The sequence below is a fragment of the Eurosta solidaginis genome, chromosome 4 (assembly GCF_040869045.1).
Source record: "Eurosta solidaginis isolate ZX-2024a chromosome 4, ASM4086904v1, whole genome shotgun sequence".
NCBI lineage: Eukaryota > Metazoa > Arthropoda > Insecta > Diptera > Tephritidae > Eurosta > Eurosta solidaginis.
Genome location: NC_090322.1, coordinates 5953515 through 5978718, shown reverse-complemented (window position 1 = coordinate 5978718; position 25204 = coordinate 5953515). Strand labels below are relative to the sequence as shown.

At 36.6% G+C, this 25204-nt stretch overlaps 1 protein-coding gene across 4 annotated transcripts in view; it reads right to left on the bottom strand.

Moving 5' to 3' along the window:
- The window catches only part of LOC137248879 (serine-rich adhesin for platelets-like), a 157701-nt gene that overhangs the window by 95150 nt on the left and 37347 nt on the right, over positions 1-25204 (bottom strand). For 3 of the 4 annotated variants that reach the window (XR_010952201.1, XR_010952200.1, XM_067779846.1), the window contains exon 1: positions 11283-13156. The exons of the other annotated variant lie outside the window; for it this stretch is intronic. Coding sequence is in view for 1 of the 3 variants with exons in the window: in XM_067779846.1 (XP_067635947.1) it covers positions 11283-12055 (773 nt within the window). In the remaining 2 variants the exon portion in view is untranslated. Of the gene's footprint in view, positions 1-11282; positions 13157-25204 lie in introns of those variants that run through there. 4 annotated transcript variants of the gene reach the window in all.

Genomic DNA, 25204 nt, shown 5'->3' with positions numbered 1-25204 from the left:
AGAACACGAAGTCATGGCCAGATGAAGCAATATAACTCAGGTGCGCCATTTGAAAGGATCGCCATGGATGTCGCAGGTCCATTTCCTACTAGTAACCGCGGAAACAAATACGTACTGTTGGTTATGGATTATTTCAGTAAATGGCCAGAAGTATACCCAATCCCAAACCAAGAAGCAGAAACAGTAGCAGAAGTGGTTAAAAACGAATGGGTTGCAAGGTATGGTGTACCAATGGAGTAACATTCTGACCAAGGCAGGAATTTCGAATCAGCTGTGTTCCAGGAAATGTGTAAGTCATTGGGCATTCGAAAAACACGGACAACTGCATTGCATCCTCAATCCGATGGTATGGTAGAACGATTCAATAGAACATTGGAGGAGCACTTAAGGAAAGTAGTAGACAAGTACCATAAAGAATGGGATACCCGCATACCATTATTCTTGATGGCTTACCGATCAGCAGTGCATGAGACAACGGGCCAAACCCCTGCAAAAGTAATTTTTGGCAATGACCTTAGACTGCCAGCTGATTTGAAGTTTGGGATAGATGCCAATGCGGAGAGAAATGTCAGGAAATCCACTAGTGATTTGGAAGAAGAGCTAAGAGAAATACATGATCCGATAAGGCAAAGAACAAAGATTATGAGTGACAAGATGAAAGCCAGATACGATAAAGCAATTAATTCAGAAGGTTTTCAGGAAGGAGATTTGGTGCTGTTATACAACCCACAACGTAAAAAAGGTTTGTCCCCGAAATTGCAGTGTAATTGGGAAGGCCCATACAAAGTTGTAAAACGGATCACCGATGTAGTGTACCGCATACAAACCATCGGTAAACCACGAACCAAAATGAAAGTGGTCCATTTGGAAAGGCTGGCAACGTTTAGATCGAGAGATTTGTCTGATCGGGACGATCAGACTTAGGTGGAGGGCAGTGTCACGGATATTACCATCACTAAGTTATCCCATCACTAAGGCGATGCTAAGGCCATGCCAAGCAGTATTTACGTTAATAATCAAATCAAGTATACACATATATAAGGCAGCACAGAGAGATGTCACACACAGATGCATTTACTTATACGCCTATGTGCGCGCGAGAGACTGTAAACTACAAACATTCACATCAATAATTCAATCTTTATGTATCTACATAAACGAATAAATAATTGCGTCTACACATATGTACGTATACGAGCAGCGGAGCGGCAATGCACAAACACATGCATATATCTCATCTCAGTGGTCACAAGAGAGGGCAATAATTTGTGCACGTAGTTGTGGCTGGCGATTTTGTAGCCGAAACAACTAGTAAGTTCTGGAAATCGAAGAGCCTAGAAGTATGCAGCGTAAACTATAAAAGCGGGGCAAGCGAGTAAGAAGTAATTCAGTTTGAGTTGAGCTATCAATCAGTTTGCTTAAGCACGCGATCTGGCGGCCAATAGTAGAGTTTCATTTGAGTTATTAATCAGTTTGGTTATTAAGCCAGCGAGTAGCAAAGTATAAGTGTTATTGTGAAGTACTTTAATAAAGGCCATTTTTCTATCATTCAATATTGGAGTTATTTATTCAACAGTTTAGTGATTCGAACTTAGCAGAGGATTGCAAATAAGAGGATTTGCAGCAAATTCGTTACAATATATATAATTTTTCTTGAACTAGAGCTTCAAACACCTCACTACCACACAACTTCAGGATACAGTAATTTTATTTTAGAAGGTATCTGAGGAAGATTTGACCTTATTTAGAATTCTTTATTTGATCTGTCTCTCAAATTATGTAAATTTGAAAAGGGATGACGAAAAATCGTTACAATATATATCAATTATTCACCCTGTCGGAAAACCAACAAAGTAAAAAGAAGAAAAACATGACAGTCATAAGAGGCAAATAAAATCCACAGTACCGAATAAGGGCCAATTAAACTTCCTTAACCCTAACGCCATAGTCGTAACCATACCCATATCCATATCCATCTCCAATGTGATCGATTAATGGTGCCATAACCTAAAAATCGTGAAAATTTCATAAAAATTAAGAAAACGCAAACAATTACAAACTGTCTAAGCTTTGGCGATTCGGTGGGCGAATAGTTTTTTTGCTATTATATTATTTAAGTGGACTGTGTGTTATTTTAGAGAGGGAGGCTGCTATGCACATGTTACACCTTGTATTTATTCTTTGGGGCGAGCACTGGGGGCTCCAAGGTATTGGCTGCGGGTTGAGCCACCTTGTTTTGCTTTGAAAAACCCCTATTACACCTTGTATTTATTCATTGGGGGCGAGCACTGGGGGCTCCAAGGTATTGGCTGCGGGATGAGCCACCTTGTTTTGCTTTGAAAAACCCCGCTTTGGGATAAAAAATTTAAACTATGTCTTTAGAATATTTCACTAACCAGTTGAGAATTACAAGCACACTCAATGGCTAATGAAACAAACGAACGAAAAATGTTCATAGTTTAAGTCACTTAAACATACTCGCCCGCCTAGACGGCTTAGTCGTCTAGTGAAATTTCCATACGAGCCAGTTATCCGGCTCGAAGGACCATGTCTAAGCTTTGGCGATTCGGTGGGCGAATAGTTTTTTTGCTATTATATTATTTAAGTGGACTGTGTGTTATTTTAGAGAGGGAGGTTGCTATGCACCTGTTACACCTTGTATTTTTTCATTGGGGCGAGCACTGGGGGCTCCAAGGTCTTGGCTGCGGGTTGAGCCACCTTTTTTTGCTTTGAAAAACCCCTATTACACCTTGTATTTATTCATTGGGGCGAGTAATGGGGGCTCCAAGGTATTGGCTGCGGGATGAGCCACCTTTTTTTGCTTTGAAAAACCCCGCTTTGGGATAAAAAATTTAAACTATGTCTTTAGAATATTTCACTAACCAGTTGAGAATTACAAGCACACTCAATGGCTAATGAAACAAACGAACGAAAAATGTTCATAGTTTAAGTCACTTAAACACAAACATATTCCACAAAAAATAAGTCTCTTAGTCATAACGTATCCAAAACAATGAATAAAATCTACAAAAAGTTATTAAATTCACGAACTCAAATATTTTCAGGTTATGGATATGGCGAGAAAGCAAAAACCAATTGGTTGGCTATGGTATGGTTATGGCGTTAGCGTTATGGTATGGCACCATTAATCGATTGCATTGATTTCCATAAGGTAGGTTCGATCAGCTGTTTTATCTGGTTTTGGTTTTATGGTTATAAGTCACCATTAATTGGCCCTTTATTATCCTATAAACGACATCCATAGCACTCACTGAAAGCGCATCATAATAAAAACTCAGTACAAATGTTGTCTATATTTCTTGTGTGAAAAATAGTAGTATGTAGTAAAATAGTTTTGGCATTTATTGATCTCTTTGTTCTCTATGAAACAGTGTCACTTCCCTGCAACACACCAAAGTCAGACTCAGCAATGCATCAGAAGAAAATCTGTCAAAATAAGCATATTCGAAATGCAAATAGAACCAAGTACAAGATAATGGACTTTACATAAAAAGAAACAGGTGTATTTAAAAAGAATGGCAAATTTCAAAAATACAGTCACCGTTTGTCTTCGGTATTTATCCAATTGTGTTCTTATAGGGCCATTGCCCAATAAATAAAGATACACATATATTTCTTGGGGAAACCAGGGCTCCCGTGCGCACGTTTGATAAAAAATATCTTTCGGAAAAGGTAGCAAAAAGCGTATGAGTTTTCTGTACAGATGGATACTACTCGACAAATGTAATTTTTCTTAATCGCTTTTTTATACGGACTTTACGATTTTCTTTTGATTTGTATACCAAGCTTAGCTTTGGAGGAGATGCTTTACGGATTAAAAAAACATTGAATTTTTACGGTCTTATACAATTAAAGTTTACGCCTAGAGAAGATTGCACTTTAAAACTTCCGTTTTAAAAAGGCTTCCTTATTGAGAACGGGTATCATATGATTGTCAAATATATCAGATTTCGGCCTAAAGATGTATGTGTGGCTGTGAGAAAGGTAGCTTATGGCTGGCAGATTTCTACACCTTCACTCGAAACGGAACGATCGTGGGAACTTTGATGGTAAGTTCGACCAAGCAGGACCACAATGGGTCTTCCAATATTTCTAACAACCTATGTATATTATTATTCAGTGTTTAGCGATATTTAAAACGTAATCGAAATCTACCATTGTATGGGAAAATCGACCACCAATAACAGCTTTCAAGTCCGAGCACTACTGAAAAATATATTGCAGCAGTAATAAAAAAATTATAACTGCTACGAATCTCAATTTAAAGTGTTGCAATTTTTGCGCAAAAATTATTCGCTACATACTTGAATATTTGTTCTTTCAACGATAAAATAAGCAAGAAATTTGAATTTAAATGAGTTAAACCATAGACATTAGCTGTGCACCTACATACGTAAGCGGCGATTTATTATAAGGCAGGCAAATACTGAAACGTCGAGCATTTTATTCATTGACCGCAACAAAACAAAACCAAATCCAATAAAAAGTTTTAAACAAATATGCAAAGCACTTTATTTAAATTATTGATGTGAGATATTAATGTGTGTGCATGACGATAAAATGACGCGAATTTCTTGTTAAATTTTGTACGATGTGCACAAATACGACAAGCTCGTAAAACAATTTTAAAGTGTAAAAATTTATTATAAAAATTTAAAAAGTTCTAACAATGTATTACTCTCAATGGAAAAAGGTAGCTGCTGTAAAATGCAACGCGGAAGAGTAAGAACTTAAAAGGATAAAAAAATAAACAAAAAAAGAAGAATTTCAGCCTCAAAAGTTTAGCACGCAATTGGAAAAGTAACAATTAGCTCTGCCAGTAATCTGGAAACGAGGTGCATGTACATATGCACATATGTTACAAATACAAGTACGAGTCCGCAAATTCCTGCCGCGTGTTAGCAGTCTGTTTACATTCGCCGTGGTCAAGGCGAATCCATACCAGGTGGTGGCAAAGCGAATACAACCAATTCGCCGTGCAGAAGAATGTCAAGTCAAAAGAAAACTTAAATTGATTTTGATTAAATGGCATATTAGAGTACGAGGCGCTGTATGGAAAATAACCCATAAGAAGGAATCAGCTGTTGGGAGTTGTTATCCCTGTATAACCTGGTACTGAATTCGCCTTGGCCGTGGTGCTCTGCCAACATTGGGCGCTTCCAGCGAACACAAGTTTTATTGATGCATTGCAAACATGTTTCCGTCAGTTGAGTGATAGAAATTTGGTTTTATGAACGTCAAGTTGAGCGAACTGCTAAATTAAATAATTACCCTTGAATTTTGAGGAAAAGGTCTGCTTAAACTATTTTTTACACTTCACCATAATATTAAAGAAATAACCAACACTTTAAAATGTCGAAGAATTGTCAGACAGCCGAATAAACACGCTGAGTGAATGTAGCGAAAAAATTGTATGCTCAGTAATTTGACGTAAAATCCCAGCCTTTAAGTGGATCACAAATACTCAACGGTGCGTTCACAAAGCTATCACTCAACGACTGATCAACAGTGGTGTTTGCTTCGCCTTTCGCCCATTCTTTCTACCTTTAGTTTTCACCAGTTGGAGCATGCAATCCCGAACTGGGTTTTTATCTTTTTGACTACAGTTTCGGTCAAATCATTTAGAAAAGGAAACAAAAAAATATAGATGTTTGGATTCTGAAAAAATTAGAGCCCGCAAAGCATACGTTGGCGATGTAGTCTGTAAGACTTCTAGGGAGTTACCGAAAAGAAAATATATGCCGAAGGAAACAGCAGTTTTAAAATATTTACATATATGATCAAGCATGCTTCTATGTCCCAGTTCATACACAGATACAAATTACCGGCAACAAATTACTTTTCACCCCATTGGTTGGCGAGAGCGCGACGAAGCAAGATAACGGGTACGAAGTTGTCAGTAGCCATCCCCCTCCCTCGTCACACTCTCGGGTGAAAAGAAATTTATTGCCGGCAATTTGTATCTTTGCATGAACTAGGACCCTGGCCCGGTTTTTCAGTGCGAGTTTAAACTCTAGTTAAAGTTGTATGTTATCGAACAAAGTGGTAAAGTTAAAATCTAATCAACTTAAAGTAGAGTTTAAGCCCGAGTTAAAGTTGACATAGTCATAACGATATTTTTACTTATCAATATCAAATTGGCATCATTTATTGGTGCCTTAATATAAAAATCGTGAAAATTTCATAAAAATGAAGAAAACGCAAAAAATTACAAACATATACCACAAAAAAATAAGTCTCTTCGTCAAAACGTATAGGTTAGGTTGAACTGGCCGGTCCATGAGGACCTCACATAGACTGATTGAGTCCGTAGTGTTACCAGAAGTTTGTTTTAACGACGAAACTGAAAAACCCTATCAAAAACCAGGACCTATGTTATAAAATAACTCCGTCCTCTTGGTAAATACTAGAAGCTTCCTAGGACTTAAGACACTTGCTGCTTCTAGATCTGACAGCTGTATCACTCTTAATAGCTGGAGTCTTAGCCTGGCAAGTGCAGGGCACGAGCACAGAACGTGCTCGATCGTTTCCTCCTCCACCCCGCACTTCCTATATCTGCTATCACTGACCAAGCCTAATTTAAAGGCATGTGACGCCAGAAGGCAGTGTCCAGAAGAATACCCGTCATGAGTCAAAACGTATACAAAACAATGAATAAAATCTACAAAAAGTTAATAAATTCTCCAACTCAAATATTTTTATGTTATGGATATGGGGAAAAACCAACAACCAATTGGTTGGCTATGATATGGTTATGGCTTTAGTGTTATGGTATGGCACCATTAATCGATTACATTGATTTGCATAAGGTTAGTACGATCAGCTGTTTTATCTTGTTATGGTTGTCACCATTAACTGGCCCTGTAAACTCACACTAAAAAAACAGAGCCTATGTCTCATTAACGTACAGTGATACCGAATCGAAAAATGCAGTAATACCGAATTAAAAATGTGAGAATTTAACTCATGTCGTGGGATTTTCATTCTTGTTTCTATGGCATCACTGTTAAAGTAATGGTATATAAAGCTTAAAATACGAGATCCCGGCACAATTTAGAGCGCACTAACATGTTTGCCTTTTTTGAACAATGCACCTAAATGTATGCTACACAGATACATGCACTAAGTTTTTCCACGCAACTTGGCACTCGATTTGCCGGCCAGCATATCCTGTTTCCGGCGCGCCACTACTCGCAAGGCGTTGGCCGCTATCCAAGAGCATAAAAGTCGATGCCTTACAATTCTTGCAATGTAGCGAAATATTTAAATTTCAAGTGCCAATGTATGTATTTTATTTTAAAAGTTGCCAACTACAAATATTTTTTATCAAGACTTTGAAGAAGCTCAAATTCTTAAGGTGAAAAGTGCACGCATGGCTGCCGGAGCCATGATTTTAAATTTAGAGGAAACTAAACTCATAAATAGAGAAACAAGTATCGCTACGGAATCTACATCGAAGAAGATTAACAATTTTCGGAATAAGTAACATAGCTGTGTTCAACTGCTATATTAAAACTAATGGATAGAGTTTGGAAATTACTTGAAACTTCAATATACAAAGCCTATATAGATGGTATCATTACTATTTCCTATTTTCTAAAAGCCAATATTAAAGCTGAACTAACAAGTTATCATCGCTGTTGCAGAACATAATTTGAATCATATTCTGGTATCTTTGATTGATTTGATGACACTTTTATTTTGACCGAGAATGCCACCCTCACTGCAATGTGTTATTCAGTGGAGAATGGGCGAAGCTGCTTTTTATTGGATCTAAATTAGCGTGATATGGGTTACATCTAATTCTAGTATTCATTTATAACTATTGCGTAATACTACGTTTCCACCAAACCCAAACTCCGTGTTTGCCTAATTCATACGGCGGCTAAAACACGTTTTAACCTCGATATCAATAATTCTAAAGCGAAAATGAGAAATTCAATTTCTGTCAAGAGATATTTAGCATAAAAAGGGTGGCAAACACGGAGTTTAAGTTCGGTTGAAACGTAGTATAAGAGTGGAAAAGCTCTATGACGATAACCAGGAGGTTGGTTCCTGTTGCCGTCAACAGACGTTTAAGGCTATTAGTCGTTGTATGAAAAGTAGGAAGACCTACAAAGCGACCACATCTGTCATTTCTATTTCGAAGAGGAATGTTTGCCGTAATAGCTTCTGCGTTGAGGCAAATTCTTTGCATGTTGTTGTTGTAGCAACAAATTCTTTGCATCAAATTCGTCTCTGAACCTAGCGCATCTGCGGTCTTCAACAAAACTATAAGAAATATAAGATGGCATGTAATATGAATCCACTAACAGCGAATCTTTTCCTCACTGGAAACCACTTGGTTCTCTAAACTCAAGCATCCAATACGTACTATAAGCTGTGGTGGCCTGACGGCGAATGAAAACTTTTTAGAAGTATTGTATGGTTAAAGCTTCTTGCGAAAACAAAAGCATGTCTAGTTAAATGAGAAAACACACACTTACCGCTTTAACCTCAATTCCCTATCCACTTATTAACCTAAAACAAAAGCAATCGAGTTGGGTCGTTTCGTTCTGAACTTGTTCAATTGACCGGGTCTCTCAACTGAACAAGTGAACTAGATCTTCGATTTCGGTTCTTTTTGTTCTTTTAGTTCATTTGTTCTTTTAGTTCGTTTTATCTAATGTTGTTCTTTCTCTCTTCTCGTTCGAGAACACTGTAAATTCATACATCCATACGCAGAAATTCACAGTGAGCACGAATGTCGATGATGCCACTTACACTAAAGACATGTGTGGTCATCTTTGTGTGTGGCACTGCTACAACAATATATGTATTAGAGGTTTACGCCGGTCACGTAATCGGTGGCGGCAGCGTGACCGGCGCGCCGACAAAGTGATCGGCGTAAACCTCTTAATTGAATGGCTGGACTTCAGAGTATCACATTGTCCACAACTTATGAATATGGAAACATATTGCTGACGTCAATGGTATTCGGAAAGATCCGCGGTCTTTTCCTCAAAATCTCGCGTATCATTCAGAAAATTTCGGGAGTAGCTCCTTGCGGAGAGAGGGAGAAACACTTAAAATGGCCACAGTTTTGTATCGTAGTTTCACCGAAGGAGATGTTCTGGGCTAACTCTAATATCCATCGTCAGCACGATTTCTTTAAATCATTTGGGGCTGCATGATGGTCACGCACAAAGGCGACTTACGGTTGCTATCAATTATCTACTAATAGTCATGACTCTCGAGGCACAGTTTTAACGACTACCATCAATGCTGGCTTATTGTTGATCGCGCCAAAGGGCACCTTCAGTTTTTTCGGCTGTTTTTAGGAGCTAGAATACCCGACGTGCGAACAGTAGCAATCCCGACCACCAGTCGCTACCACGCATCCTGGCCCTTATACCATATGCCAGCACAGAAGCTACAGGACTGCGACTTCGAACTCATACCTTCGCTGACGTCACTTTCCTAGAAGCTCTAGGTGTAGCTGCGCAGACTTTTTGACGGATGCTTTTGTTGCGTTATGCTTCCGAACTACACCAAAAAAACACCTTGAAACGTTAGGGAGTAACTATTCGACCAAGGATGCCGCTCTCGAAATCATAGGCGGTCTAAGTGGATGTCATTGCGTAACTCATGGGTGAAAATCGTATAATCTTTGGCGCATCTACATAATTTAAACTTTACAAGGAGACGTTTGTGTTGGATACATTGACTTCAATAGCCTTCGTTTCCGGCCTTATGATATAACAGCTCATTATGGATGACCGCCTTCAGTTTTCAGACTAGTTCGACTATCCCCTACGTTAGGCTAGAAGAACACCCGGTCATTTGTTCCGCTGTCCTGGGAAAGCTTTTGCTTCACCACTTTGAGTGTTCTTTCGAAGGACAAGTCCGAACCTGGTTAAAAAATGTGCATACGTTTTCACATCTGTAACAGGAGCGGTCACGTGTTGGTCAAATTTAAACATGGTTGATAGGCTATATCCAATGTGATTCGCTACAAGGGACTAGTTAGGGATAGGGCCGCCAACTTTAGGAAATGTCAAACCGGGAGACTTGGGTGTTGAATGATGAAGTGTGAAAATCAAAATTAAGATTTCAGATGCTATTTTATAGTTCAGCAAATAAAGAGATTTTTCAAACCCTTCTCATACGTGTTGAAGGTATATGCAACTTAAGTGTGAGCTGAGAATCATTTCAAAGGAGAATTTAAACCCCTGGAGCCTACTAAAGGATTTTGCTTCACTGATTTAGCTTATTCTTTCAGCCAATCGGGATATAAAATTCCGCGCCTTTTTCGGGTAACTTGCTTTTTTAACAACTTGAGGACAATTTGAAAATATGTTCGACTTGGGACATTTTATTTAAAATCATTGTTCTTTATTAATTTTTTGAAAAAATTATGCAAAGTGAGAATTTAAATTTATTAAATAATTTTTCTTTAAGTGTTTTGTTTTATTAACTTGGTGAATTCGGTGATGCTAAATCCGTGTTAAGCTGGCGTTGAAAGCGCCTGTTTTCTCAAATAACTTTTGAACGGTTAGAAAGTGTTAAATTTCGCATCCCTTGATACTCCGTTCGACCATATCGGACCAACTTTGGAGATGAACAATAATTGGCCTAGACAGTCTTAAAAGAGTAGAAAATACAGTAACGAGCCGATATTTTTGACTTTAGGCGGCGGCGTTTATCGGCGGCGTATATCTCTAATATGTATGGACTATTTATGAAAAACATGTTTTGTAAGAAACTAATTATTACATTTATTAAACTTGAAAAGTTCATATTTACAATTTGTGTCTGTACTCTTTCAATTTCCTGGATCTTCCGAAATTTGTAACTTTTTTTGAAGTTAATTATACATATATATATTAACTTATTTATTCATTACTCATTTAAATATACCTACACAAAGCATTGCTGCATACACACCACTATCTATACTTGTTGACTTTTTTCGCGGGTGCGAGCAGCAGTGATCAAATTTGCTTGAACAAAAAAAAAAAAAGAACAGATGAACAAAAAGAACAACTTGTTCGTTCATCAGAAAAAGAACGAAAGATTCGAATCTCTTAAATGAACGAAAAAGCACAACTCTAAAAAGCAAAAGGCAAATATGTTTGACATTTGTACTCAAGTTTTCCGTCCTTACCGAATGTCAAAACACTTGACCTTGCACACAGCAACTCTTTGTACACATCTAAACATCACTTTGAAATCGCACAATCCATACAAAATGATTCACTTAATCATCTTTAAGCTCTTACCTTTTACTGTTATACCCGCCAATTTCGCACGTTTTCTCACCCCGATAAACGATATTTTCATTCAGCAGTATGGTGATGCCACCCTTTCCACTACCATTGCTATACGAATATTGTTGAATATTCGGCGCATCAGCAGCAGATGAAACCGATGCCGTTGAGGCAGTAGACGAGTTTGCCGAAGACTTGGATGTTGTGGAAGTATTAGAATTTGTGGCAGCATTATGTCCGAAACCGGTAAATTTTTTATGCGCACTAAAACTGCGACGTATCGATTGCAAACTATGACGAAAGAAGGAATCACGTTTAAATGTATTTCCTGTTACTTTATTTGATTTTTTCGTTGGCGATGCAGGCGCCGCTGCGTCTGTTACCGAATCATCAGGCAATGATTGGCGACGTGCACGCGTTTCACATACTTCACCCTCTCTTACAACAGCAGGAAAACGTAGTAGTGCACATAAATCGTCGTCTAAGGCATCATTGTTGCTGGATTTAGATTTTTTTGACACAGTATTTGGCTTATTAACCGATATTTTGGCATTTGTGAGCGTAGTATTTTGGCAGCATGCGTTTTTTGTGTGAGTTGGTGTTTGACTTAATTTGGCACGTTTTGGTGCATGATTTTTTAAAGACTTATCCATGAAACTGTATGATTTGATGAGATATAATTTTGATCGATTTTTTTGTGCATTTAAACGTTCTATAACCGTGTCGGATTTATTGCGCGTCAGCTCAAAAACACTCAGCGGAGCTGAGGGACTGACATTAGACATAGTTGATGTAAAGTTGCATGCGTTTGAAGTATACTTGTGTTCGCTGTTGAGTTGTCATGCGTCATTGCTTATTGACATATTGCAGGGTTTTTATTGTTTATTGTTATTCATTAACAATATATGTAGTTGGAAGCAACCATAAAGCAATTTGTTTTAATTTGTTATTGTTTCTGTTTAGATATTTTTTTAAATTTTCTTTTTGTTATCTTAAAAGGGGCGTTACATACTAATTAAATATGCCACACATGCACACACCGCACCACCGCATCGTGCAATCGAACCAATTATAAGGCGAATAACGTTATTTGGTATTTTTACGCGCTGTACCAAGCACACACACTCACGGTACAAATGTAAATTTAAGTCAGCCTTATACATATGTATGCTTGCGCGTTGCTACAGCTTAGTGACGCTTGAGGTTAGCTAATGCGCCCGCTGCTTCTTGTCATAAATTCCAACGCAGCGCGCTTCATATGTCAACTGACATCAAATGCTGCACTAAATTTACACTGCATATGCGTGCGTTATTTGTGCCTTTGCGCAAAGCTAAAAGCACCGTTTAATGTTTTGGTGCTAATAATAATTTATTTTTTATTTTGTAATTAAATTCACTATACTATGTTTTTAAACTACATCAGCTGTTTAAGCGTAACAGGTTTATATCATGTTCACACGCATCTATACGTATTTTAAAATGCCACATACAGTTACAGTTTTCAAATACTTATTTTTAGCCAGGCAAATTTTTAAATGCTTATACTCGTATTTTAACATCTTTGATGACATAGTGATGTCATATTTCACATAATTAACGGTACAATGAATGACAAGCAAACAATAATTGTTGCTCACTTTTACATCAAATTATCTTTCATTTGATTGCAATCACTGCAGTTTTTGCATTTTTTTTTATGATAAAAAAATTGATACTCCTTTCATTTGCTAATTATTCACCTGATTGCATTTCACCGCTGCACAAGCAACACTTTTCCACAACAACGCCACAGATGCATAGAACAAATTGACACGCCACAACGCACGTTACAACTCAAATTCGTAATAATTAATTACTGTAGTACAGCAAATATACTCGCCGTTTGTTCCTTCCCTGTCATGCGCCGAAATCGCACTGAAGTCAAAGCATTGCTAACACCAACGTAAGAGCAGCGGAGGCGTCATATTTGCTGGCACGTTTGGAGCGTTTGCGCCGTGAAAAGGCGCTGAGTGTGACACAATGAAGTGCGGATACTGACGCGATTAGCCAGACGAAGCGGGTGTGGAATGGTAAGTAATTATTAAAATGTAATTTCAACCGACTGTGGTGTGCAAAAAAAAAAAAGCTTTGGTGTTTTATAAATATTTTTGGCGAAATTGCATTGGAAAGAACCTAAATATTTGCATTTTGTATCTACTTATTTTGTTATAATTCGCAGCTAAACAACAAATTTTAGTATACAAAAAAATGTTAGCAAGATTTTTTTAACATTTTAACTACGTAGCGTTGCTAATTATTGTGGAGATATATTTAAATATTAAATAATTATTTCCTGTTATTCTCGTCTTAATTGCTCGTATCATTTTTGATCGATTATACAATACAGCGAGAGGAGGTAATCGGAATCGGTATAATATTTTTGCAACATATATCTAGTTTTCAATGCTTATTTCGGTTATCTTTGCATTTTCCGCAATTCTCAACCGGGAAATTTAACATTTTCTTCACAAATGAAACTTTCTTCATTTCAAATGAAACTTTTTTCACTTGAAATTAAACAACTTTTTTGGTTAATAAGATCTATAGGTTTTGAAAAGTGTACTGCTGTAGCTTCATATATTGACCTCTGATTTCCATGTCACCCTATCTTAGTTTTCTATTCAAAAACGCTCTATCCCATGAAGCTTTCGAAAAATGCTCTATGTATTTCATACGTCATACGCCTCATTTCAGACTTTTACTCACAAACGCTCTACCTCAGAATTTGTTTCAAAAACGCACTATCTGAGCATTGGCTTGGGTGAGGAGCCAGGGACATGAGCTTTTTAAAAACTATCGCAAAATTCCATCGCGTTTAAAAACGCATAGGGTAAAGGTAGATACAGCACACATGTTTAACATGAGATGTCGATCAGAACTAAAAATTGAACTCAAAATATTGAAAACGTCGATAACCACGAAAACAATGGTAATTACTTTCGTATAGATATGAAACGCTTTACAACTTAAAAATGGTTTCATTTGAAATAAAACATGTAAGGACGGGACTGTCTGTACCGAAGACTTCATACCTTTCAATTATCGATTGTAGGGCACATATGCTATATATACGACCGATCTCTTCTAATTTTTCAGACAACAATATTTGCTATATATGAAAGCATATGCTAAGATTTGAAGATTCTAGCTGTTAAAATTGGGCAGAAATAACGAATAGTTTCTTATTTAAACAACCGGTTTTATGGGATATATACTATATATACCACCGATCTATACAATTTTTTCAGACAACACTGAATGTTCTATACTAAGCATTCGGTGAAATTTGAAGCCACTAGCTGCTAAAATGGGGCAGTTATTACGAAAAGCTTCGTATCTGAACAATCGGTTGTGGGGGTTATATATACGACTGATCTCATCCATTTTTCCAGAAAAAATATGCGCAATATACGAAAGCAAATGGTGTAGTTTCAAACTTCAATCTGATAAATTTAGGAAGATATGACAAAAATCCTCTTTTCTGAAAAATCGGCTGTATGGGGGATATAAGTATGCTATAGTGGAACGATCCGGCCGGTTCCGACAAATGTCTAATCAGACACCTAAATATCTATCAAGATATCTCAAAAATTGGAAAACTAGTTTGCATACAAACAGAAAGACGGACAGATGGCATGGCTAAATCAACTCAGCTCTTCATCCAGATAATTTCGGTGGGCCTATCTATTTTCCTTTAAGGACTTACAATTTTGAGATTCGTGACAAAGTTAATATACCATTTCATTTTCATGAAAGGTATAAAAATTGTATGAGCCTTACAATAAAGCATAGGCCGTGAAAAATCAACTAGAAAAAAGCTAATTAGATAACAAATACCTGCGATAACAATTTATGACTTTATTACGTTGTTAGACAAAAATTAAAAAATGTTGTTAAATGAATTACATAAATTTCAATAAATACTAGAGCTGAATACCTGAACTCTGATTAGGCAAAATTGTGAGCTAGAAAAAATGAGCGTGCGTTAATAAATGCAGATGTTTAACGCCAACAAAAATTTCAACACTACTCGATAAACAGCTAATATTGCTGTAAATGCTGTAAAAGGGCAAGGTGGCAATTTACAAATGCAAGTAACGATAACTTAAAGATATATATATATGTGTAAAGGACAGGGTGGTTCATAAAGTAATTTTCTCTTTAACGAAATAAAAGGAACTCAAAAAATAGTTTTACGTTATATTTTTTTTGCTGTTTAAGCGACCCATAACCGTCAGGTTCGTATTGATAGACTGTTAATTTAACCAATACCAATTGTATACTCCCTCCTTTTTTTACTTCATATGACTTCACAACCTTTTGGCTACAACTGAATACCCCCACGCACTTGCGCACTGCTTTAGTATGCTGGCGCAGCGGAACATAGCCCTTCTGGAAGTATCTCAGCCACTCTGTCTTATTGATCCGTCTTATTCCACAAATTGTTTGTATATTTATTATTATTTCCTCTTTCGTTTTGCTACACACATTTCTTTAATATCTTTTCCTTCCCACGAGTTCTTATATAGCTATCATAAAAAATTAGTGATGACAGTTTAAACGATACTCGATAGCACTAACTCCTTACTAAATATTTATTTTCGAATATTAGCTGAGCTCCAATGAGCACTGATCCAGATCCCAACAGAAATTTAACATGCACTAGGATGTTGGATATTTGACAAATTTTTTTTCATTTGACACCCCATACATATCTACCTTAAAGCCCCGAACACTTAAAAATTTTGACGCAGCATCATGCGCTGACCGATGAGTTGATTGCATGTGTTTGAATGCAAATTGGATCGTTTGACTAGGGTATAATTCCGTAGGGCAAATTAAAAATATTGCTTCCGTCAAAATATATTCACAAAAAACGAGAAAAAAACTCCTAGCCGTACAAAAATCGGCACTCGGTCTATAGTTATTCTTCAGCAAAATATGAAAAACGAGCCGGACCCGTGCGCATCTTGCGCAACCAATATAAAAGTCGCTTATCAAATATCAACAGAAATCAGCTGTTCTATGAATCGATTAAAATTACAGCTTGCGCTGGCATCTGGCGTATGGTAGCAACTGCCGGTAATGCAGTGCAAATATTCACAATAGTGCCATAGTACAAATAGATTTCTTTGTGTGCTCACAATCGTTTATTTCTAACAAATTATTTTAAAAACATATAGCTAAAAGCACTACGACCAAAATTGCCAAAAGCTCACTAATAGCCCGAATCTCCATCTTTACAACCAAAACTTTATTTATAGATTTGGATTCCAAATAAGAGCGAAAAAGGGAGCCGTACATAAAAACAGCAAGTAGAAATAATATATGTGACCCGCTCTATGAAAAGGTGGCTTATGACTCAAAAAAGAAACTGCGAGAAACAGCTGTTAACAGCTGGTTTTTTTTAGTCATAAGCCACCTTTTCATAGACCGGGTCACATATATGATGATACAAAGACCACAACAAAATATGCAATTGTTTTATCACAGAAATACAATTTTTTAATTCAGCCTTCGGACGATTCTTACTAGGATCAAAACACGTTTTTTGATTACCCTCCCAACATTTTTGAGCGTGTTTTAACTGCCGACTCCGGTTGTTAAGTAATCTATAATATAAAAATAAAATTAAAGAAAAAAAAACTTTTTTAAAAATAAGCTTTTATTATTTTGGTTAATAAAATTAACTAAAAAGTAAACAATAAATTGACTCTAAAGAAATATAACACTTTATAAGTTCATTGTAAGCTTAAACGATAATTAGGCTTTTTCGTCTGCGACAAAAAAATTCTATATTGTACATAATTATATATTTTTAACATTAAAACTTTACACCTAAATTATTAAATCTTACAGTTTATATCACAGTCCTAATTGTTCTAATAAAAAACGTGTTAAATTTTGATGGTATAATTAAGAACATTTAGGATCTCCTTTTCTTGCTATCGCAATGTAACACGCTTTTATTAGAACAATTAGGACTGTGATATAAACTGTAAGATTTAATAATTTAGGTGAAAAGTTTTAATGTTAAAAATATATAATTATGTACAATATAGAATTTTTTTGTCGCAGACGAAAAAGCCTAATTATCGTTTAAGCTTACAATGAACTTATAAAGTGTTATATTTCTTTAGAGTCAATTTATTGTTTACTTTTTAGTTAATTTTATTAACCAAAATAATAAAAGCTTATTTTTAAAAAAGTTTTTTTTTCTTTAATTTTATTTTTTACTTTTTAGTTCGTTTTATTAACAAGTAATAGAAGCTTGTTCTTATAAAAGCTTTAAATATAAGTATAGGGGGTGAAACAAAAACACATATATCAGTTACATCTGCGTATAATGCGTATTGGAATTTATTAGTACACATTTTATGCGCAGCAACTTCAGAGGTGTATTTAAAGTTTAAAGCATTGTAAATATAAGTATTGAAGTCATGAGCCTGGGCATTCGCGCAATTTTAGTGATGTAAATTGCATGGCGCCAGCGCCAATGCGGTGCCAGCTCAATGGTAGCTCATTGACGAAATTACTCCAAGCGAATTTTTGACGCTTCTTAGTAGTGAGTGCGTAGTACATTTTACTTGCGCTATTGAGTGAAACGACTTTTGTGTGTCAGGCACGAGTTTGGTGTTATTGGCGCTACTGGCAGTGATGACACTGAGCTGTTGACGGTAGCGCTGGTAGTTCAGATTTTGAATCAGAGAAAGAATTGATGACCCGTGTGAATTATTATGGCTTTGGCCGTGTAAATTATTATGGTGTATTTGTATATTTTAGATTTAATGCACAATTAATATTTGTGTGTTTGAGCGGCCAAATAATAACAGTAGTATTGCTAAAGTGCTGCTTAGTTGATGGAATGTCGCTAATTTCTTAGCGATGATCAGCAGATTGTCAATATTTCGTTCAACGGACGCGCGAAATTGCCACATCTGCTCAAATTTTCCAAAGATTTTCCATTCTTGATTTAACTTAAGCTGTTATGCCAATATTTTTCAGCCAGCTTTTTTCAAATAGGTAATTTTTCCAAAAGCAAAATAAATTACAGAAAAGATTACAGGGTTAAACAGCCTTAAAAATTCAGCTATGTTGGTTATACACAGAAATACAACAGAGGGTTGTGTCTCCGCTTTTCGCAAGCGATGAGATTCACCACGCGTGACACGTGATTCACCACGTCCAAATATCACAATCCACGGATAGGTACCGGCGTGTTTGTATGGGACTTAGGCTGTTATGCCAAAGTAAATACAAATCTTTACCGATAACTGTGTTATCGATTAATTTATCGAATTCTAACAAAGTAATATTGCATTGTCATCGGAGTTATACATGTGTGCAAAATTTCAGCTCAATCGGACACCGGGAAGTGTATCAAATTTAACTTGCAAGATTCCATTACAGACAACAAAAGTGAAAGTAAATAAAAAAGCTTATTATAATAAGTCGGATTTTCCTTTCTGACGCTATAACTCCAGAACGCACCAACCGATTTTCACGGTTTTGATTTCGTTGGAAAGGTCTCGGGCTCTGTGAGGTTTATAGCAAAGAAAATTTAGGATCGACGCACAGGGTCTCGAGATATAGGCCAAAACGTGGACCCGGGTACCCCTAGAATGTGTTTATAGAATAAGGATATCAACTGAAAGCTGTTGATGAGTGCTTTAGTAGAGGGTAATTTTCATACCCCTGGGTGACTAGGGTCTCGAGATATAGGCCAAAACATGGACTCGGGTACCCCTGGAATGTGTTTATAGAATATGGATAACAAATTAAAGCTGTTGATGAGTGCTTTAGTAGAGGGTAATTTTCATACCCCTGGGTGACTAGGGTCTCGAAATATAGGCCAAAACGTGGACCCCGGTACCCCTAGAATGTGTTTATACAATATGGATATCGAATGAAAGCTGTTGATGAGTGCTTTAGTACAGGGTAATTTTCATACCCCTGGGTGATTAGGGTCTCGAGATGTAGGCCAAAACGTGAACCAGGGTACCCCTAGAATGTGTTTATACAATATGGATATCAAATGAAAGCTGTTGATGACTGCTTTAGTACAGGGTAATTTTCATACCCCTGGGTGATTAGGGTCTCGAGATGTAGGCCAAAACGTGAACCCGGGTACCCCTAGAATGTGTTTATAGAATATGGATAACAAATGAAAGCTGTTGATGAGTGCATTAGTAGAGGGTAATGTTCATACCCCTGGGTGATTAGCGTCTCGAGATGTAGGCCAAAACGTGAACCCGGGTACCCCTAGAATGTGTTTATAGAATATGGATAACAAATGAAAGCTGTTGATGAGTGCCTTAGTAGAGGGTAATTTTCATACCCCTGGGTGATTAGGGTCTCGAGATGGAGGCCAAAACGTGGGCCCGTGAACGCTCAGATAATGTTTTTACATTATGGGTATCAAAACAAAAAAAAAATATAAAATAAAAGTATGTATGAATTAAAAAAAAAAAAAAACAGGATTAGCCTGGTTTCATCGGGCCACTTGAGGGCAGTGCGCTGCCACAACGTCCGAGAAAAAAAAAATTGAAGCTGTTGATGAGTACTTTAGTACAGGTTAGTTTTCGTACCTATTGGTGACTATCGAGATATAGGCAAACACGTGGACCCGGATATACCTAGAATGTGTTTTTACATTATGGGTATCAAATTGAAGCTGTTGCTGTATGCTTTAGTACAGAGTAAGTTTTACACCGCTGGGTGACTGGGTCTCGCGATATAGGCTAAAACATGGACCCGGATACCCCTAGAATGTGTGTGTAATATGGATATCAAATGAAAGCTGTTGCTGAGAGCTCTAAAGTAATTTTCATTGTGATATTCGATTTATTCGCATCAACCTGGTAAAACTGATAAATATGCATGCGAAGCCGAAATAAAGACATGAATTAATAATACCCACATACCTATTTACATACGTCCTATTCGATTTGCCTGAAATTTGCCTATATTAGTATTTACGATGCTTTTTTCCGGGAAGTAGACCAGATACGGACTGGGACTGGGATTAGGACTAGGACTGGGACTGACACTGAGACTGAGACTCGGAGTGGGACTGGAACAAAATACATACCACCCTCTGGGAATGGCAATAAGATATGAAGAAGAATGAGAAAAACTTGAGAGAAGAAAAAAGAGAGAAGGTGAAGGAGACTAAGAAAGAGATAGAATGAGACGAAGATGGAGATAGATGAAGCGAAAAATACGGAGGGTGGAGTGAATACAAAGATTAGGAAAAAGTGTATAGGGTCGAGGGCAGAGTTAGACGGAAAAAAGCTTATTAAAATGTATGCAGATAGACCAAATTTAGGGCAGAACAACGTCTGCCGGGTCTGATAGTAATACTATAGTTTTATCTTAAGTGCGAAATCCTTTATAATTTTTAATGGACAAACCATCGCGGTTGGAACATGGTTTAAAGAACTAATAATATTAGTTGAAAATTAATTTTGAATTTGGAACACGGCGATTCGGTAAAACATTTTTGTAAATATTGTTGGGTGCGGCCAACTCTCATTGAACTGAACCGGATCGTTCCAGTGAGATTTGATCGTGATACAGAGCGGTATAGCTCATTGGAACTCAACTATTTTGTTCACATGTTGAACTAACAAAAATCTACCAGCTTATTTTATTATTTGTTTCTTTTACATTTGTGATAATGTTATCTAAGTTCATTATTTAAATACTGTTATCACATGGTTGCAAAAAACAAAACTCAGTTATTTAGTACACATTAGCGTAAATTTTTAGTAATTTGTCTTTATCTGTGATTTATTTACAAGTAGTAAATAATTATCATAGGAGGTATTTGAGCATATTGACGGTATTGATTAGCAGTTATTAGCACCTCTGGCAGAGTTTTTGTACAACACCATCAATTATCACCATGCGACTATGAGTTATCAGTTCAGTTAGCATTTAGTTGTTGTACTTGTAGGAGTTTTGAGTAAGAATTTTTGAAATTTTGCGCATTAACTTTTAACTAAAATCATATTTTCAAATATTTAATACTAGCCATGGCATGAGAAACAAGGTAATTCCATTGTCTTTAGGAGATTGTTATTTTTGATTCAATACCATATTATTAAAATTTCTATCGATGTCCAATGCAATGTATGTAGTTTTGTAGGAGGGTGATTTCGAACCCCAGCGGGTTAGGCGGCTTAGGCGGCGTCGTAAGCGGCGACTAAAATACCAAATTGATTCAAGGGGTTGCCAGCGCAATATATAGCTACTCCAACCCCATTGTCAACCTCATCTATCCGGGGCGAGTCCTCTTTCTATAACAACCGAGGCTCTGGCGACCAAAAGTTCCTCATGGTTCTAGGGGGTGGGAGGGCGGTTTGGCCTAGAAGGATTCATGTGGTCGAACCAAATCGTTCCGAGATGGTCGGGCTCGTACCTTAATGGTGCTAGTTACCGGAACGTACCGAACCTGCATCCGGAAAAGGACCAGGTCATTATAGCTACATTAACAACAACAAGCATGATTTCGAAGTATGTTTTGGGGATTTTTTTACAAAATGTTGATACTAGGATCATTTGGTGACATAAGTACTTTGTTTTAGAGATTCATACAATTAATTAATATGAGGGCTTATAAAATAAAAAGGAGGATATAAGCAAATGAACACTGTTTTCAAAAATGTTTGTAATTTGATAAGTATGCGATGGTATTTTCTGTTGCGGCGAGTATTGGCGAAGATTTGTGTCAGTGAGACACCCGTTTCACGAAGCCCTAATACTAAGCTTAGGGGTCATAACAAAAGGCACCCAAATATATAAGTCTAGAGGATTGTGTTGACAGACTTGAAGCTTGCAAGCTGATTGCCTTGTAAGTTGCTGGAATCATCTTGACCAGCCCTTTCATTATTGGAGGTTTCAAGACGTGAGAGTTTGAGGTTACTGTAGGTAAGTAGAAAACCAACTTGAGGCACTGCTTTGAAGCCAAATTGAAGCCTCCGATGTCTTCGAACGGAGCGACATTTCGGAAGAAGCTCCTGGTTGAGGCTATGTACCCCTACTATATGAGCATTGACTGTGCTTGTGGGTCTGCTATAGGGGGAGATAAAAGATGTCTGTCATTTCATTTTCATTTCATTTTTCATTTCATATCTTTATTAAGTGAAATGGTAACAACCTTACTGACTACATTACCTTTTAACTTAGTACTAGTTTAACAATTTTAAAGTAAGATTTACTGAGATAAGTAATAGGACTCAATGGGTGCCTTAAACAGAGACCTTGGCATGGCAAAGTCCAGGTCAAGGCTTTTGGATAGGCGATTAAATTCTACAAGACCTCTTAGAAGAGGTGCGAAACTGAAGTAATTCGAACGCAGCACTTCAATGCAGAATGTACTGTGAAAGCAGAGAGCTCTGTTAGGAACATTGAAAGTCAACTGCCCAAGTAGTTCTGAGCAGTCAATGGCACCGGATATTAAGTCAAAAATAAACATTACGTTTTGAACAAAACGTCTAACGTAAAGTGGCAAGGGATTAACAAAGTCTAGAGGCTAAAGAGCAAATCGTATGAACTTGCGCTGAATTCTCATTAATTGACGCAAGAGTTACATTTGAAATCGAGTACGCGAATGAAACCACATTCATAGACTTAGTATACATCACTGTGACAGCATTTACTAATATTGAGTCGCAGATTTTGAAAGGCCCAATTATTTATAGCATTCACATCTTCTTGCAGACGCAATGCATCAGAAGTACAGGAGATCCTCCGAATGAGTTTTAAGTCGTCAGCATAAAGCAAATAATTCGAATAGTTTATGCATGAGCCAACATCATTAATTAACATTAAGAACAAAATAGGACCAAGGATGCTACCTTGTGGTACACCCGAAGTTGCTGAGAATTCATAAGACTTAGTTTTCTCGATTTCAACAAAAGAGATTCTATTTTCCAAATAGGACTTCAGCCACGACAGAAAGCTTGAGTGAAAGCCCATGTTTTCAAGTTTCCACAGAAGTAATTTGTGCGAAACTGTGTCAAAAGCCTTGGGAAAATCCATATATATGGTGTCAACTTGACATCCATCCTTAAACGCAAAGACACAAAACTGAGACAAAACAGCCACATTTGTAGCAGTCGAACGTCACGCAATGAAACCATGCTGACATGGATCGACTATTTTATTGATAGCGAATGATACATTGTTTTTAACTACCTTTTCAAAAATTTTTGAACATGTTGACAGTTTGGATATTGGCCTGTAATTATTTACTTCATTTTTATTGCCAGACTGAAGATAGGGGTGATAGACGCCAACTTCCAGCGATCAACAAAAACTCCAGTCGATAGCGAAGTATTGAAAATGTGGCACAATGGCACACAAAGAGAAATACTACAATATACAATATGACTCTTCTAATTAAGAAGCTCTTCCCAGGTGCCAGTAGAAAACTACTCTGCGTGGCTGTAGAATCGGGTTGTGATGTTTCCGAAGTTTCCGATGACTTCCACTTCTAAGAGTTTCCAGGCAAGATTTCAGAAATTATAAGTATGCACAAAAATTTTAATAATTTTTGAAACCAACAAAATATAAAAGATTTGTTTAGTTAAGATGGTAGAACCGAAATATAATATGTTTAATTGTCATGTAGTTACGTAACATGGCGGCCGACAACTAACAATGGAATTACCTCCTTTCTCATGCCATGAATACCAGTATGGGACTCATATTTTTGATTGGTTCAAACCGACGTCAAATTTACGAGCATTGTAAACAAAAATTAAATTTTATGTGGGGAAAATTTATTATTTGATTCTATAAACAAAAATATTTTAAAATACGTTAAAAATAACTATTGAACTGCGCTCGCAAATTTTTGCTTTTTTAATGAAAAAAAAAATTACTTAATAACTTACACAAATATTGAGAAAACTTAATTAGCAATGAACAAATTTTTAAATATAGAAATTATTATTTAATTCAAATTATAAACAAAACTAAATAATAATGCATATTTAGATGGACTTAATAAAGATTCAAATATAAACATTTGGCAAGATTTTTGTTACCGATCAGTTTGTTTGGCATGCAAATTTTTAATTTTTATAAGCTCTTCTGGCATTTGGCTTTAAACGCCACAATTCGATTACATATATGTACATACATATTTGTATGTATGATATTTTGAGAACACAAGCCCTCGTCCCATTTTTGTTTAAAAAAATTCGAGGCTGCACTTCGTCATCACTTTTTTGTTTAAGTTTGTATATGAAATATTAACGTTTGCTAAAAATTCTTGCTAAGTTGAATAGTCTCATTTTTAAGTTTTTCAATAATAATAACAACAACAATAAAGTTGAAATTCAATTTTTATTGTTGTATACAATAGCAGACAACAAAATCAAATCTTTATCTAAAAATACTAAAAATGTCATCTGCGTATGCCGCGTGATGTTCACGTACGGGGAAACATGGTGTTGATGTATTGTGACAGTGGGATTGGGATGAGTAAAAACAAGCAATAATGCAAGGACTTTCCAAAGTACAAAATTGTTAATTTTCAATATACAATATAAACTTTCCGAGCACTCGTATGGGCAGTCCCCGCAGCGCGGCCGAACCAATTCCAACTCTAGATAGAATTCAGACTGATATAACAAAACCTCAACAACTTTTTGCAACTTGAGGTGAAATAATTTTCCCATGACCATTTTAAATTACCATTTCTGAGTATTTTGAGGATGTGTTATTGTCGTTCACGCCTGTGAAGCGAGTCGCGCCTCATTTATTTATTTATTTATTTATTAGTCCACAAATTTTACAATTAATCAGACTAAATATAATTAGGGATTACAGAATAAATTACGGAAGCATACATAGTGAGCAAATTATATTATAAAATATGTATA